Here is a 17883-nt window from a genome sequence, read left to right on the forward strand (position 1 = left end):
CAATAGCTTGGCAGTCTTTCCAGCATTCCTGCAGTCAGGCATGTGCTTGGGATCCTGCAGACTGTTTGCTGTGTTTTGTTGGTGTGCCTGCTTGTCTTTTGTTCCAAGTTGTGCATTTTAGTTACCCTCGAGAGATAACATATTTGTTCTTGCGATTGTTAGAGCTGGCTACTGGAAGCCAAAGCTATGTTGCTGATTTTGCAGTTATATTATGGTTGATGTGTCAACCTTTAACTTCTATTTTCTGATTGCTAACTGCCAGCAAAGTAAACCCAGCATTCGTTTTGAGATTCCATCTGGGCCCCCCCCCCATTAGTCATCACTTCTGTTGTATATGTATAACATATAAGATGTGTTGCACGCCACTTCAATGTCTGAGCAATATGAGATTCCTGGAGTTCCAGGTGCTCATATTGGTTCATGTTTCCTTTTGGAAATAGGTCACAGTGGAGACTTTGGTGTCTCTATGATATCTGGTTTATTTACACACATGTACAACCTGAGCTTATGGTGGAGGTGTTCACAGCATCAACACCCAATAGGAACTTGTCTCTCCCATAGCCACAGCCTTGGATTCAAACAAAAACCAAACATTGCTTTCTGACCCTCTGCTTGCTGCTTCCCACCTCCCCACCCAAACTCTGACCTAAAAAAACTCAGGCTTTTTCCCATTTAACCATCTATGGACCATTATTTGTCCTCTATCCCCTTAATGGCCCACCCCCCCGGCAATGATCTCATGAGGAATCTAGCCTGGTTTATATTGCTAGGATAATATGGATTAGAAGTCTGATGCCCACAAACTCATAACAGATGCAAGATATAAGATGACCTAGTTTCTGAGGAACCATAATGTAGCCCATAACTCATAATAAAACATGACAATCATGTTATTTGTGATTAGCTGCATTGCCCTTCAGCTGTGAAACCATTTTGAATTAAATGTATAGTTAAACTGGTACTATATTAATTTTATTTGGGATATTTTGCCCTGTGGTAGAATTGCTGGTATATCTTTCTGTTGGTCTTTACACTTCTCTGTGAAAAAGGAAGTAATTATCCTACCAACTTTTCTAAATTTCATGTATATTTTAGTATGTCAGACTAAACATGTGAGGAGAAAAAATATTCCATGAGCTAGCAAGGAGCAAAAGCTGTCAAAACCAGGCATTTGTATGGTTTGCCCTTCTAGATTAAGTGTGTGCATACAAAATAATATACAGGGGAGAAACTCTTTCATTTATTACCCAAAATATTACTTCTTTTACAGAACATTTTAATTTTTAAAAAATAATTTTAATTAAATTTTCAGTTTTACATCTCAAAATGAACATCTTGCATTACAGTCAACAACTTCCCTCCCTCCCCTTCCAAGGTTCTTTTAATTTGCCCACCATTCCTGCATATTTTTGTATATTCATATAATTCAGTTCTCCCATCTTACATCCCTTTTAAATATATTATACTGTTGAATTTACCTTAATACTGCCAGCGTTTTCAACTGTACACAATTATTTTCTACATACTCAGCAAAAATTTTCCACTCCTCTTTAAATACCTGTTCTTCTTGCTCTCTTATTCTACTTGTTAGACCTACTAACTCTATATATTCTATCATCTTAAGTTGCCAATCCTCCTTGATAGGGACCTCCCTCACCTTCCATTTTTGGGCTAACAAGACCCAAGCCACTGTTGTTACATACATAAATAATTTTTTCTGATAACTGGGTACCTCTGTCTAAACCATTCCTAACAGGAATGCCTCTTGTTTTGTTTTTTTGAGGGGAGGTGTTTTAAACATTTTTTTCATCTCATTATATATCATTTCCCAATATTCTTTAACTTTTTTACATGCCCACCACATTTGAAAAAAAAAGTTCCTTCCATTTCCAGCACAAATCCGATTTTGCTCTATACATCTTAGCTAGTCTACTCAGGTTAGATACCATCTATTATTCATTTTCATGTAGTTTCTCTTTCTTTTTCAGAACATTTCTAGGCATGCTTTGCCCTATAAGCAATCATGGCTGAAAGCTATATTAAAATTTAGAGTCATGGGAAAACAAAAGTACACCCTCTTTCAATTCTGTAGTTTTACATATGAGGACATAATAAAAATCTTCTGTTCCTTAGTAAGTCTTAAAATTAGGTGAATGCAACCTCAGATGAGCAACAACACATGATATATTACACTGTGTCATGATTAATTTAACAGAAATAAAGCCAATGTGGAGGTGCTATTGTTTCATCATGTTAAATGTGGTTTCTCTTCTGTTTTCACAAACTGCATTGTAGTATATTTCCTACCTAATCCAAATTTCTATTTCATTATTGTGAAGATTAACTTTTGAAGATGAGGTGCCTAGAATTGAAGAGCATCTAAAACCAAAGGATATATCACCTCAAGTGTAAGTACATACATACATACATACATACACATATTGTCTCTGGAGATCTGTCTAAAATAGAATCTAAAATTTGTAGCATATGAGCACCCTTGTCACTTTAATGAGTCTTATATACCAAATATGTTTTAATTCTGTTTTGCTAGCATTTTTGTGCCTGAAAACAACTTTTCCACTCCAAAAAAAGGGGTACTTTGGTTATTTATTTGTTTGGGTTCACATACTATATAAAAACTTGCCTTATTTCAAATTTTTTTGTTTTTGTTTTTCCACTTGAATTTTGAGTGCAACGTGGCCATAGGTATGCTTCAGTCAGTACCATTTTCCCAGTGCTGTTTATGTATGTCTCTAAAAAGTTAAATTATTCTTCCTGTTGCAGATTTATAGGAAAGGGCACTGCCTTTCTTTCTTTTGGCTTCAGATTAATTAAGAGCTACACCCAGCAAGGTTTAGATATCATTGGAGGTAAGAAGATGTAAATTCTACCCAGTTAAAGATAAAACACCTGTAGAAACATTAGGATCCACCTCCCCTTTCTTTTGCGTATCTCAGTATCCTTACAGTCATATAAATCTAGAAATGTTGTTTGAAGTCATGGCCTAAAACCATCTTCTTCACAATTCCTTTTAGCAACCTATTCTAACAGGAGCAAACGACTGGTGTTGTTAGATGGGAAAGGATTTTTCAGTCTGGATTTGCTTCCTACTAATTGTTCTGGTAAGGTAAATCTATAGTCCGCTTTCAATTTCATTTCACATTTGTGTGCACTTTCAGAAGGAAGAATTAAACAAAGTACCAAATAGTGTGCCCACTAAGAGCTTTATACCAGCCTCTGCCACTTCACATTTGACTAGTGCCTCTAATGATCTGTCTTTTTTGTTTTGTTTTAAACTATTTTTCTGATGTCATTCGGCAATATTCAACAAGTAATTGTGCAATGAGTATCCCTTGTGTGTGTCGTACTGCAGGGGGTTGGGTTGAGAGAAACCCAACAACAGATTTAGGAGGGGGGGGAAACCCCATTGTGCGATGAGAAATCCTTGAGTTGACAGAACACCCGCCTTAGTGCTACATTGAATTCCACCTTTAATGGTTTTGTTTTCAAGTGTATTTTCATTTTGTGCCAGTCCTTTTGATCAAGTAGCCCAGATTTCTCTCTTTAAAAAAAAAAAGGAAACAGAACATTAATTTCAGCATTAGTGTTATTTTTTGATCAAAGTAATTAGATGTTTTGTTTATTTTCTCTTCCTGTATAGTGTGTGCGTATACATGTCAGTAGTACTGCATGTAAGGGATGTCTCTTTGCATTTATTAGTGCAGAAAGTATTGATCTGATGTGTAGAGATCTTTCCTATTCTAATTAATTCATGAGGGTTCTAGAAGCTTCTCTTTGTGGAAGAAGCAAGCAGAAGGTTTGTGATGTTTGGGTTATTCCTTCAAAGAAGCTGAGGTTTATTCTGGTTCTCTTATATCTTCTGTCAAAGGTCATGCTGACTATATAAGTAAGGCCAGAAGCCTGGGTTTTACTTTCTCTTTTGGGGCATCAGATCAAGGCCTGCATTTTAAAATGAGCTTTAAAAATATATTTGCAAATGTTTGTATGTTTTATGCCAGGCATAAAGCAGCTGGCTGGGTGCTTTGGCAGATGTTTATCTTCCTAAACAGGGCCCCTCTGATCTATAGCAGTGCCTCAGGGTTGTAAAAGGAAATTACAGGCTGGGAGCAAAAGGTCACACTGACCATACAAATTACAGAATACAATCAAGCTGCAAAAAAACAAAAAACAAAACAAAAACTAATTAAGAGTTGGTAAATAGTGAGATTTATTGTTTAACAGAAATACCATGTGCCTCCCATTAGAATTGAGCCACATCTTCCTAAGGTTAAAGGGCAAGAGCTAATAGAAACAGCAGCTGGCTTGAAAGGGGGGTGTAAATTTAAGGAGTTGCTTTTGGAAACTGTTTTTATTAAGTTCCTTGTTACTTTGAAAAGGCCTTTTCTTCTAAAAATCTATATATGTTATGTATGAAATATATTGGCTTAAATGTAATTATGCAAAGGATTTAGAAAGTAAGAAATGTTAGTTCATTTGTCAAATCCAACAACTCATGTTCCTGCTGGGCCACAGCTCCCTCCATCTCTGCCACCCGAGGTCCAACAACGATCTCCTCCTTCATCTGATCTGTCAGAGCACATTCCTGATTTGATTCCTGAGTGGGTTCTATATAGGTACCCACTACCTGTCCAAAATTTCTGATCGCAACAATCATCAAGTCCGTCTTCTCATGTAACTGTTCCAATAGAGCACTTGTTTTACAGAAAGCACGCACCAGAGCCTCTGAGCACATTGTTATACAAGGTCAGAAGTCTATTCCCACGGTCTTAATCTGTTGCAGCTGCTCCCCAGTTCAAGTTTAATAACAGTTTCTCAAGCTCCCTCTAGGGGAAGAACTTCTCTTTGTATCCAACTCTTTTCTTTTTTTTTTTAACAGCAGATCTAACAACAAAGTTTCCTTTTTCAGATATTTTGTCAATATTTGTTCCTTTAAATTGCGAAAGAGCACAATGGAATCACTATGTTTCTCTTCTTTTAACTGTCTGTCAAAAACCTTTGTCTATAGTTAATGAACTTTCCCCAAAACGTCTGTCCTGACACCCCGCTCCCAGGTTCAAGACGGTGGAAAATTACTTTTCTTACACTGTCTTCTGCAGGTTTAAGCAATCCAGAAAAAATCCCCCCTCTTCTCCTGCTTCCGAAGGGGGTTCAGTAATTTTAGATGATGAAAGTTGATCCTTTACAAACGATTTTCTACACTCTAGTTTGCCATGTCTTTGCTTTAATCTATCTACAAGAAACGGAAGGCTGACTTCCTGTTTAGACCTTCCCGCTTCAGTGCCAAATTAAGAGGAATTTCTTAATCCAATTTTCCGTTCTACTCACAGATCGTTGTTTAAAGTCCAATTGTCCAAATTTGATCTGCTCACGCAACGAAACTTCCATCTTACTTAACTACCTTATCTGTGGTGACGCACAGGTATGCCTTCATAATGGCTAGATTCAATGCTTTCCCATCAAACGTGTTGGGTAACAGACTCTCCAACGGACAGATCTCACTCCTCTGTGACTGTAAAAGCGGATCTATAGAATCGTTATATCATATAATCTTCTGTTGTCCATTACATTCGGCTTCACGGTCCAAGTTTCTGGCCCCATATTTATCGAGAATTGCGGACAGTCCTCAGGAAGCCCAAATAATATACTTATTAAACGACGAAGATACAAGTAGATCCCTTGCAGTCGCTAGATATCTGAGTAATGTTTTATTTCAAAAGAGGAGAAATGGATCACTGTGTGTTTCTGACAGCTTAGCTAAACTTAAGAACCATCAATAAGTGCCAGAACTAACACGTATACCCCCCAAAGTCTGATGGATCGGAATTGCGGTTTACATAGAGGGAGCTTATTGTGTATAGTGTTTACTTAACTAAAGTAAAATTGGTTTTATAAGGGTGTTTTAACTTGGAACTGTTTAAATTGTATTGTTTATGGATAAGTTCTGATGTATTGTCTTCGATATGGGCCAATGGCCGCAATAAATCTAAATCTAATCTTGATCTGCTCACGGGTAGTTGTTTTATAGCCAAATTGTCCCAGGAAAAAGGTAGCACTCTCCGGCAACGGCTGTGCGGCTTCGCTCCACGGAAGAAGCAGTTGACTGTCAGCACCGCGCCACTAACCCCTCTTCGCTCCGGAGCCCGTAATTGGGTTCCTTTACGAATTGGGGGGGGGTGCAAAAGGTGCCCGCCGAGTCCCATGGTCACAGGCTTCATCCGCCTCTGATTTTTTAAAGGGTCCCCGCTTCGCCGTAGCGGAACAGACCCGTTTCCCGTGGAGCCAGTCCCTCCAGATCAGAGGGAATCCGCCATTACCGATGGCGCCACCCCAGACTTGGAGAGATAGAGTTTTGTTTGGTTTGGAGATGGGGGGCTGGATAGACCCCCCTATGCAGGGATGTTTTGACTTTTCAAGTCTGGCATTGGGTCGGGAGGAGTTTGGAGTTGTGGGGGTCCTCAATTTTGGAGGGATTTTGAAAAATGTTTTTAAATATCACATGGAGTTCAGTGTGGACTATGGAAAAGGGGCTGATCTGTCGAGAAGGGATAAAAATACTGTCAAGCTGGGGTCTCCACGTGTGAAAGGTGCAGAAGACAAAGTAAAGTACGGGTATAAATATGAAGAAGATCTGCGGAAGGGACATGGAAGAGACTTAAGGGCCTCGGACATAAGGTTACCAGGTTAATGAACTAGATGGATGGGATAGAAACGACTGACAAAACCCGTGACCAGGAGGAAGAGACGTTGGATGAAGATTGGAGAAAGTTTCAAAAATTCTATTTAGGAATGCTTTCTAAAATTAATGAGTATTAAAAAAGATGTTGGAACGAATTTATTTGGCTTTAGCAGAAATGTTAAAAAGAACTATGCAAGAATATGTCATGGTTATGAGAAATTGGTATAGATAAGACTCAAGCTTTAAGTTTTAGGGTTTTTTATAGTAAGATAAGGTTAAAATAGATTAAGGTAATTTAATGACAGAATATTATGAAAAATGGGAAGGATTTGCTGTGATAATCAATAACTAGAATACAAAAAAGGGAGGTGTGAGGAGGTCCATGAAACAAGTTAATGAAAGATAAAGATTTGGGAATATTGGATTTGTTTTTAATTTTTTTGTTTATTTTTGCTTTTTGATTTTGATGTATTTGTGTGATTTGTTTTTCTCTTTGATTTTTGTTTTTATTGATTGGTATTGTTTAATTTCTCTTTTTGTCTACTTTTTTCTTTGTTTCTTTGTAATTTAAAAATTCTCAATAAATATTATTTTTTAAAAAAAAGAAAGTAAGAAATGTTAGATTCTTATGTTAGATTCTTATTTCATTGATGGTGTGTGAGAAGGTGAACCCAAGATCTCTGTTTAAGATAAAAATTAAAACCATTAGCCATCTGTTTTGGAGTGAAGGGGCAATAGGGCAATAGGGCAAAAAGGTTATCTGATAATTAAGGTGCCTGGTCGAGGCAAATGTAAGATATATGGCTACTTGTCTGCCATTTATGGATAGAAGGAAATATAGCTCTTTGTCTCCCATAAAAGGTAATAGGAAATGGGTGTATCTTTTATGATTGGTTCTAGCAAACAGCCAATAGGAATTTCAACCAGGCTGATTGGACAGAGGCAGCCAAAGGAGGAGCAAGGGGCTGGGCTGAGGAAATATAAGTGCTGGCCATCAGGGCTGGAGTGGGCAGAGCTTTGGTATCCATATACCACTGTGTCTCTCATTTATTTGTCTGACGAATAAATTATTATTTTAATTTCTCTATTGCTGCTTGAATATTTCATTCCAGCTAAGCGTTAAGCACAAGCAGGGTGCTACACTTTTTATCTTTTTGTTCTGGTGTGATATTCTGTTCTGTATATAGTGTTAAGGTTTAGTCTTGTTATAAATTCTTGTTATTTTAAGATTAATCTGCTGCAACTGACAGTGCCAATCCTGAATGTATTGGATTTGTGACCTTTATGCTCATTTGGCTTCAGTAACAATAAAGCTCTGCTGGATGAAGTACAATTGCCTCTGGTCTATTTTTGGGAACCCTGCAACATGAAGTTTTCCTCCACACACACAGCCCTGGAACCACCCTCCAGGCACCTACGCCACTGCTCCTTATCTTTACCAAGCTGGGGTGCTGCCAAGGAAGGTCAGGGCTGTGCAGCTGAACCAATGGGAACACTGGAGTGTGCAGCCACATGGCTGTGACCTTGCCCCAGCCTGGTCCAGGTAAGCAGCAGTGACAATGGTGTCAGGAATGTGGTTCTCCGGCTCTTCCTCACCTCTCTCTCTCTCTCTCTCTCTCTCTCTCTCTCTGGTGGTTGCATTCTGTAACATGTCATTGACACAATAATAGCACATTAGTGGTGGATTTATACTGGACTGCACAGACATCATTCCACTTTATTACTTGTTCTGCGATGTTTCCCTAATATCACATTACTGCCATCTGGAAGAGCAGCACAACAAAAGTGGAGCTAAATAAACAAATAATTGGAACATTTTGCAGTATGAAAAGTTACAGGATTTCAGCAGGAAGTCACAGCCATGTGTGTGTACATGCAGGTCCCACAATCTGTCCACTCACAATATGGAAATTCACCTATCCAAATGTAAAGAATTGTGCCCAAACTTCACTATACACTCTGCAGATTTAGCCCCCTTCCTTCCTTCCTTCCTTCCTTCCTTGCTTGTTTGTGGTTGCTAGGCAGTGGCAGCCATTTTTGGGAACAAACCATGCAGGGAGGGAGCAAGATCAGATGCAATTATAGAATCATAGAATTGTAGGGTTCGAAGCAACCCTGAGGGTCATCTAGTCCAATGCCCTGCAATGCAGGAATCTAAGCTAAAGCAAGGGAAAGCAGGAGAGATCTGACAGATCAATTTTTCCTTCATCTCTCTTTTGATGTTTGGCTGCAGCCAAACCAGGAACAAACCATAGAGAGAGATTGGGCAACTCCCAGTTTAGAAATGTTCCCATAGGAAACAATGGTAATTATGGACTCATGCTAATGCTTGTCTAATGAACGATTTCCAGGGAACACATTGCGTTCAGTAAACTGGACTAGCATTTATCTTAATCTGTTCTGTTCTTTGAGGTCTCCTAGCTGAGGAGCCATTTATATTGATAAATCTGCTCTATTCAGTGCCCAAAACCCTTTTCCATTTCTGTTCTGCAAGATACAAAGCATGAAATTGTTCATAATCCTATGGCAACTCAAGTTAGTCATGTTAAATATAATTTTAAATATTTCTTCTATTGAATTGTAGAATATGACTTTTCTACTGATTTTAATGACTATCTTCTGAGTAGTTCCATTGAAGATGGAGCCAATAGTATAAAACAGTTGGATTAGCTGAGTTTGCATTCAACTACTTGCCAGAAAGACATAGGAAACCAGAAATTCTATGCAGATGATTGAATGGACTGGTGGAAGAAGACTGATCTTGCCACCTCTCCTCTGCAGATCTACTTGGTGGAAGGCTAGTTAGAAAAACCTGCCTGCTAAGTGGTAGCACCTTTGCTGGCTGCAGAGGAGAACACTTCTCTTTATCTGTAGCCAGCATGGAAACACATGCTAGTACTGCAGTGCCTTTGCAGCTTGCTTCCCTCACCCCCTCCCTATCTAGTAATGTTTGTGGATTGATTTACAAGGCTAGATTAGATTACCAAATTATTATTATTATTATTATTATTATTAAAAAAAATGTTATTTGTGTTCAACTTTTCAGTTAGAAGAGAGTTGGAGTTTCCAAAGTCTCAGCTCAGCTCGGCAAGAATCATCACTTACTCTGAAAAGTATAATGTCTACTTTGTTCTGCAAAAAGATTTTTCAATTAAGGTAAAATTGTGTTTCGTCATTCTTGATGCAAGTTTTTTTTTTTTCCTCATGAGAAGAGAAACTATTTGCAGATTCTGGTAGCAAAGTAATAGGACTTCAGTATTTCCCTGTTAGGGAAGATTTGCGCAGCATGTGATCATAGCTATATGTCACTTTCAGAGAAGTGTAACAGAGCCCAAGTGTAACCGCCCCCGCCACTTAATGGATCCAAATGGTTTCCAGAGAGTGGTAGGGGATGTTTTATCCCATGTTGATGGCCTTTCAGCTGATTCCCTGGTGGCCCACTGGAATGTGGAGTTAACCAGGGCTATTGACTGTTTGGCTCCGAAGCGCACTCTCCGATTGCATGGAGTCCGGACAGCCCCGTGGTTTTCCATGGATCTAAGGGCAATGAAACAACTGCTGAGACGGCTAGAGTGCTGGTGGCTGATAACTCATTATGAATCTGACCAGACACATGTTAGAGCTCAATGTCGAGCCTACCAAGTGACGATAGCGACGGTGAAGAAGACGTTCTTCACCGCCTCTGTTGCATCTGCGGAAAACAGCAGCAGGAAACACTTTCAGGTGGTTCGCAATTTAGCAGAACCACCTGCTCCATCGGGGCCCAGTACGGGCCACATGATCTCCTGCAATGATTTTGCAAAGTTTTTTTGCAGATGAAGTCGCTCAGATTTGGGAAGAGGTAGACTCCACCGTGGGAGCAGGGCCGGGGCGGGAGAGTGCTAGATTCCTGTCTAGTCAAGTTGCGTGGGATCAATTCCAATCTGTTACCTCCGAGGATGTGGACAGGCTGCTTGGACGAGTGAAACCAACCCCCTGTCTCCTTGATCGTTGCCCATCCTGGCTTATAAAAGCTAGCCGGGAAGGGCTGGGCAATGGGCTTTGCGGGGTGGTGAATGCTTCTCTCTGTGAGGGAGCCTTCCCAGACCCACTGAAAGAGGTGGTTATCAAACTGCTTCTTAAAAAACCATCTTTAGATGCGGCCAATATGGCCAACTATCGCCCAGTCTCAAATCTTCCATTCTTGGGCAAGGTGATTGAGCGAGTGGTTGCTGAACAACTCCAGGCATGCCTGGAAGAAACGGACCATTTGGATCCCTTCCAGTCGGGATTCAGGCCTCATCATGGGATTGAAACTGCCTTGGTCTCCCTGGTTGATGATCTCCGGTGGGCTAGGGACAAAGGTGAGAGCTGTTTCCTAGTTCTGCTGGATCTCTCTGCGGCTTTTGACACCATCAACCATAACATCCTTCTGGACCATCTAGAGGGACTGGGAGCGGCCGCCAAGACCATTTAACACCGGTCTTGGAAGACCTACATTGGCTCCCAGTATGTTTCCGAGCACAATTCAAAGTGTTGGTGCTGACCTTAAAAGCCCTAAATGGCCTCGGTCCAGTATACCTGAAGGAGCGTCTCCACCCCCATCATTCTACCTGGACACTGAGGTCCAGCTCTGAGGGCCTTCTGGCGGTTCCCTCACTGCGAGAAGCCAAGTTACAGGGAACCAGGCAGAGGGCCTTCTTGGTGGTGGCACCTACCCTGTGGAATGCCCTCCCATCAGATGTCAAAGAGAACAACAACTACCAGGCTTTTAGAAGACATCTAAATGCAGCCCTGTTTAGGGCAGCTTTTAATGTTTGATGGATTACTGTATTTTAATATTTTGTTGGAAGCTGCCAAGAGTGGCTGGGAAGCCCAGCCAGATGGGCGGGGTATAAATAATCATCATCATCTTCATCATCATCGTCATCATCATCATCATCATTTTAAAGTTCAAAACAGCTTGGGGAGAAGGGAGTTCTGAGTGGAGAAACAGGGTGTGGAAAGGGTTAAGTGCTCCATTTCCATGTGCAACATCTCAGCTTTAAATTATTCACTTTCAAAGCCACATTTCACTTTTAAAAGCAGTGTCGGAGCTCAGTTGCATGCCTTTGCATGTGACATATGAAAACTGTTGTCTGCTTGAGCTGCCCCTATTTACCTGAAACTCCAGTTTTTTAGTAGCTGTACCTGGTAATCTGCTGTCTCCGCTTGTGCACCCACCCCCCCTTTCCTCCCCTTTGCCTGTTTGTGGAGATTTTGTGGGTGCCTTCTAAACATTTATAGAGCAATCCTAATTATAGGAAGCCAGTGTAATTTAGGCTAGCATAACTCACATAAACTATCCCATTCCAAACTCCATTCAGGAGCTTTTGGCAAGGGCTAATTCCAAGTGTAGGGGACCAAGCTTTGAGGCGTGGGCCCTGAGTCACATGACCAAGCTGAACAGGGTTTGGAATAGGTATAAGTCTCTCTGTGCCCCAACCTGCGCCTGCTCCTCCTATGGAATGTCCCTTTTAGTTCCACAACGTCTGGCAGACCAAAGGTTTCCCACACCTCCCTTAGCACATTACTAGCAGGTAAGGCTTAGTCATACTGGCCACATGACCCAGAAGCTGTCTGCAGACAAATGGCAGCTCCCTCGGCTTATAGAGCGAGATGAGCGCACAACTCCAGAGTCGTCCACGACTGGACCTAATGGTCAGGGGTACCTTTACCTTTTACCTTTAAGCTTTACTGAATCAGCGGGCACTACTCTTGAGTGAGGATGCTTAGGACTGCAGTGGCAGTTTTGCTCTGTAACCGAAAACACGGGCATCCCATTTGCTTTTTCATTCAGTTCAGAGACACTGTTGCAAAGGTAATGAATACAAGCATACAGCAGTCACAAAATGAGAGCCAGTGTGGTGTAGTGGTTAAGAGCGGTAGACTCGTAATCTGGTGAACCGGGTTTGCGTCTCCGTTCCTCCACATGCAGCTGCTGGGTGACCTTGGGCCAGTCACACTTCTCTGAAGTCTCTCAGCCCCACTCACCTCACAGAGTTTTTGTTGTGGGGAAGGAAAGGAAAGGAGAATGTTAGCCGCTTTGAGACTCCTTCGGGTAGTGATAAAGCGGGATATCAAATAATAATAATAAAAAGCCTTTAAAGAGGATGCTTCTGTGAGGATAGGAATGAGAAAGGTACACAAGAGGGTCCCTGTTTCCACTTGCAAGATGCTAGAATCTTCAACACTGCTTATTACTTTGGTAATCCAGATAGCATTTTTTGTCGACTCTCCCATATCTGAGCTCATCAATCTGGTTTGCTTGTCACAGCAAGCCAAACTATAGTGGAGGAGGATGTTCAAAATTCAGAGTTTGAAAATACCATATTTTTCTGTGTATAAGACTAGGTTTTTTCCCTAAAAAATAATGTCCAAAATTTGGGGGCATCTTATACATGGATAGATCTTCCCCCATTTTCTTAAATTGGAGTCCCCAAAAATACATGAGGACGTCTTATAGACAGAAAAATACAGTATATATGTATCAGGAGACATATTGTCTCAGAACTATGCAGAATGTTGCTTTCTTTTGGGTTGTGAGAAGAAACAGGTTAAAAGTATATATGTATTATAAACGGAGGGAAAGATTTAGGATTCTTGATAATGTTTGATATTTTGGAGTATATCTGGACAGGGAGTCATAATTTTTTCATTGTACACTAGTGTAATGGGTTTAGGGGTTGCTCGTGCGTAAGTTGCCGCCACTCCTGGCTAGGTTACCTGGTTAACCCTTTCTGACTGAACAGCCTCCAGCATCGTGACTGTCTCAGTCGCTGGCAGAATCCGTCAGTGGGCGTTTCTTAAACTTTTTCCAGCACAAAAGTTCCTTGACGCCAAGTCTCCTCCTACTCTCCCTACTGGGACCCTCTCCGCCATCCCTTTGGAGCCTCCCCTCCACTTCCAGCTCCGATGGCAGTTCCCTGACAACTAGTATAGAAGAAAATTCTTTTATAGTAATAACCAGATGATACATGACAACAAAAAAGTTCCATAAAACGTGAATCTAATACTGAAAGGGGTTTCCGCCCTCATTTATGGTGAAAGCATGAAAACGCAAATAAATTTTGGATACAAATTAAACTGGCCATGGAAATAATAATGCAGAAATAGTAATAATACTAAATTATAATGCAGTAATAGTAATAATATTAAATTATAATGCAGAAATAATAATAATAATAATAATAATAATAATAATAATAATAATTTAGAACCCACTTTATTTTTACTGACAAGGAAAGTATGTGCACATTAAAAAGAGTTAACTTTAGATGTAATTTGAAATGTTGTAAAATACAAGATCTTTGACATCAGTATTTGTTTTTTTAAGGTTTACAACAAGGATTATAATGAGACTTGTTCAGTAGAAAATCCAGGTTTTGGACGGTTAACCTTTCTATCATTCAACCCAGTGAGAGATGAACTCATCGGCGGAGGAATTATGGGAGTAAAGGTATGGCCATTGCCATTTCATTTATAAGCCACATTTTCCCACAAATAAATCTGTGCTCACAGTGAGTTCACCAAAAAAACAATCAAACTACAACAACAATACATAGTAAGCCATATAATAACAATGCAACATAACACACACAAACAAATCGCCAGAAATTAACAGTTCATTTGACCTAAACATTTAAATAAACATACACATTACTAATAGATCAAGTCAAAACATATATTAAGCAACAGTTGCTCTTCTGGCAGCTGTTCCCTTCTGAAGGCTTTTAGGGCTGTATGGAGGGGCAAGACAAGTAGAGATAGCCATCCTCTGATGTCCAACACAGAGTCTTTCACCCCTCACAGTTATTCCTCTGGAAACAGCTCCCTTCTGAAGGGTTGTAAAAACAATACAGAGGCCTGGACAAAGCGGGTAGTAAAATTAAAAAATGACCTGGGCAAAAGAGGAGAGAGAGGCTAGCCTTCTCCCCGCATGGTACCTGTTTTGTAACTAGCCAGACTCAGCCATAGAAATGCTGTTTTGTGGTGTGTGCCCATGGTGTTTTCCAAATCTGCCTGCAGGCCCAATAAGTTTGGCAAACCCTGCTTTTTTGTTTGTTGGTTTGTTTATTATTTGAATAGTCAAGTTCATGATTCCATGGCAGCTTACAACACTGGATACTTTCAGACATAAACGAAACAATCCTTGTAACATTTTAGACAGAAGGCATCTTGGAAGCTGGTTAATCGCATCAATTCCGTAAAGAGGTGTGCTGAAAGCATTGTTGCCAGTCAGTCTTCAGCAGAGTGGACATTCTATAGGTGCATGAACACTAGAATTATGTTTTCCTGTGTTAAGTTTGAAGGCATGACACCAAATTAATGTAACTTGGAAGCTGCATGTTTAGGGGTGCTGATCAGGAAAATCAGGATATATGAGGCCTCTTATTTTGTGAATCACTCACTGGAATCCAGATTTTATCAGTTATGTGTATATTCATTATTATTCCATGGACACTTCTATTATGTCACTTGGTGGATGGCAGATCATGCAAAAACTATTGAACTAATTAATATTGATTTCTGATCCACATCTTTATTATTCTTTTACTACTGAATTACTGAATTAGGTGGATTCAGTTGAAGAAGAAGAAAAATCTTTTAATGCTTGTTTGGTACAGAAACCTGTAAAATTATCATTGCAGCTCTCTGATGAATACTTTGCCTGCTAATAAAAGATTTGGAGAATAGATTTTTTTTTGGGGGGGGGTTCATTAATTATATAATACATATTGCTATTTTAAAAGAACATGAGGATTTCTTCCGTCTGGTTCTAGCAGTGTCCTTTCTAATAAAAAATAAAATAGCACACTTTCTGAAATGTAAATCCCTTGCCAAAAAGATTTCAACACAGCTCTATCATACGCATATTTACTTGGAGATAAATCTCACAGCGTTCCAAATAAGTGTCCATAGGAATGAGGTCTTAAACTTCTAAATTTCCAACTGATGCTATTTAAGCTTTTCAACTAAGTTTATAATATTTTCTATTTTAGATTTGGAAGTTTAAAGAAAAGAGGATCTCAGAAGAATCTAACATCTATCCAATGTGCAATTATGGCCTCTTCCCCAGGTACATGAGTTTGTTTGAATTTTGGAATGAGCATTTAGACTAAAGAGCCCAGACCCAGATGCCTGTATATGTGTACCTTATTTCTTTGATGCAATCCATCACAATTCATGTACCGTATGTGAGTTGGAATATACAAATATGTGGAAGTACAACTATGAGAAAAGTATCACCCTTTCCATTTGTGATTCAAGCTTTCTGGTGCTCATGGAGCTGCAGCCAAAATATCATCACTCACACACAAGCAAAGAGGTGTCAGCAGATTCAGAGTAACCTGAGGTTTGCATATATGCAAACATTGTTTAGAATATATATGAGGGAGCAACACCCCTTTCCCAGTAGCCTCATCATAACCATAATAATGTTGAGGAACTGAGAGCAGGGGAGATGGGCAACAGCTTAAGAGAGGAAATGGAACTAAGTGAATGAGGAGAGGAAGAGACACATAGATAATATATATACAGTGGTACCTCGGGTTAAGAACTTAATTCGTTCCAGAGGTCCGTTCTTAACCACTTTACCTAATGGGGCCTCCTGCTGCTTCTGTGCCGCCGGAGCACAATTTCTGTTCTCATCCTGAAGCAAAGTTCTTAACCTGTATAATGAAATATTACACACACACACACACACACACACATATATATACACACAAACAAACACACACACACACACACACACTGGTACCTCGGGTTACAGACGCTTCAGGTTACAAACGCTTCAGGTTACAGACTCTGCTAACCCAGAAAATAGTACCTCGGGTTAAGAACTTTGCTTCAGGATGAGAACAGAAATCATGCTCTGATGGCGCAGCCGCACCGGGAGGCCCCATTAGCTAAAGTGGTGTCTCAGGTTAAGAACAGTTTCCCGCCCCCCCAAAAAAAGTTTACACAAATTCTATTTTAGCTCACAGCTTTGCAAATAGAATGAAAATGTTTACTTAGACTGAAATCCTATATGCTTGCCAAGGATAAGCTCCATTGAGCATATCTTTTGGCAGGCTTTGGGCAGAGATGTGAAGTGTTAGGTGATATTTTGCTGCCAGACTTTTATAGAATGATGAACAATTTAATGCTGATTTTTTATTGTTCTGTTGGAGATATTGTTTGTATTATATTTGATTTCGATTATAAAATATTGTTTTATATTTTTATTGTTGTGAACCTTTCTGGGCCTATTGATAAATAAATAATAGTATGCAATATGTTTAGCAGTGTGTGGTTACATCCACGTCTTGGGTCCAGAGTTTTCATGAGCAGATCTTGGTTCATGTGATGCTCCAGCTGGATGGAGGAAGGGAGGAGGTGGTTTTTGCTGATTCCTTCTTCCCTCTGTAGCCCCTGGTGATGCTTGAAAAACTGTGCTGGAGGGTTGAGGAAGTGACCCTGGCTCCTGCAGCTAAAAAGGAGAATTTGTGTGAATTGCTTCTTTCCTTCCACCATTGGATCTCGGTGTCCTTTCCACAAACAGAAGCAGCCCTTCCATTTGTAGAAGTCACACATTGGATCCAGCCATATATTTCTTGCTCAGTAGTGACAGTTCATATAAAACATCTGGTTCTAGCAGATTTTCTGTTTTTATCAGATTCAAATAATTCCCACAGTATTTCCACATTGCTATGTTTTATTTATGTGTGTATATATATTTAATGCAGTAGAGAATATCCACACATGGGGAAAAGGTGGTGCACAAATATGGATTTTGATGTCCTTATGCAAAGATACTACTGCTTTTCTGAATGCCATTTCACCTGCTACAACATCAATGGGAAAATGCTATTCGAGATACCAAATGCACATACAACCGAAATTACCTCTTGTGTCTACTCATCTGACGTTAACGTTTTGGTTACTTCCTGCAAAGGCAATGAAAGTAAGTTGTCCCAGAGAGGCTGCAAATAATCCAATGTCATCTTCATACTTATCTCCTTATTTTATGGCACATTTTATTGCTGTTAAGAAAAAGGGTTTAAATCAACAGTCTCCAATTACTGTTAATTTAAATGTGAAATTTGTAGGAGTACTTATTTAAAATATTTTTATCTTGCCCTTTATCACCACTGATTTTTTGGGGGGTACGTGCAGTAAATTCATAA

The 17883-nt window shown here is 39.8% G+C and overlaps 1 protein-coding gene across 4 annotated transcripts in view; it reads left to right on the forward strand.

Annotated features, from left to right (window-relative positions):
- LOC308472230 (uncharacterized protein) overlaps positions 1 to 17883 on the forward strand; it is an 84638-nt gene that overhangs the window by 4835 nt on the left and 61920 nt on the right. For all 4 annotated transcript variants that reach the window (XM_080996883.1, XM_080996886.1, XM_080996884.1 and 1 more), the window contains exons 3-9: positions 2340 to 2408; positions 2785 to 2870; positions 3036 to 3122; positions 9744 to 9853; positions 14052 to 14174; positions 15718 to 15794; positions 17443 to 17660. In XM_080996883.1, coding sequence (XP_080853009.1) covers positions 2340 to 2408; positions 2785 to 2870; positions 3036 to 3122; positions 9744 to 9853; positions 14052 to 14174; positions 15718 to 15794; positions 17443 to 17660 — 770 coding nt within the window. The remainder of the gene's footprint in view (positions 1 to 2339; positions 2409 to 2784; positions 2871 to 3035; positions 3123 to 9743; positions 9854 to 14051; positions 14175 to 15717; positions 15795 to 17442; positions 17661 to 17883) is intronic.

Source organism: Podarcis pityusensis, assembly GCF_964106645.2.
Source record: "Podarcis pityusensis genome assembly, chromosome: 2".
NCBI classification, from domain to species: Eukaryota; Metazoa; Chordata; class Lepidosauria; order Squamata; family Lacertidae; genus Podarcis; species Podarcis pityusensis.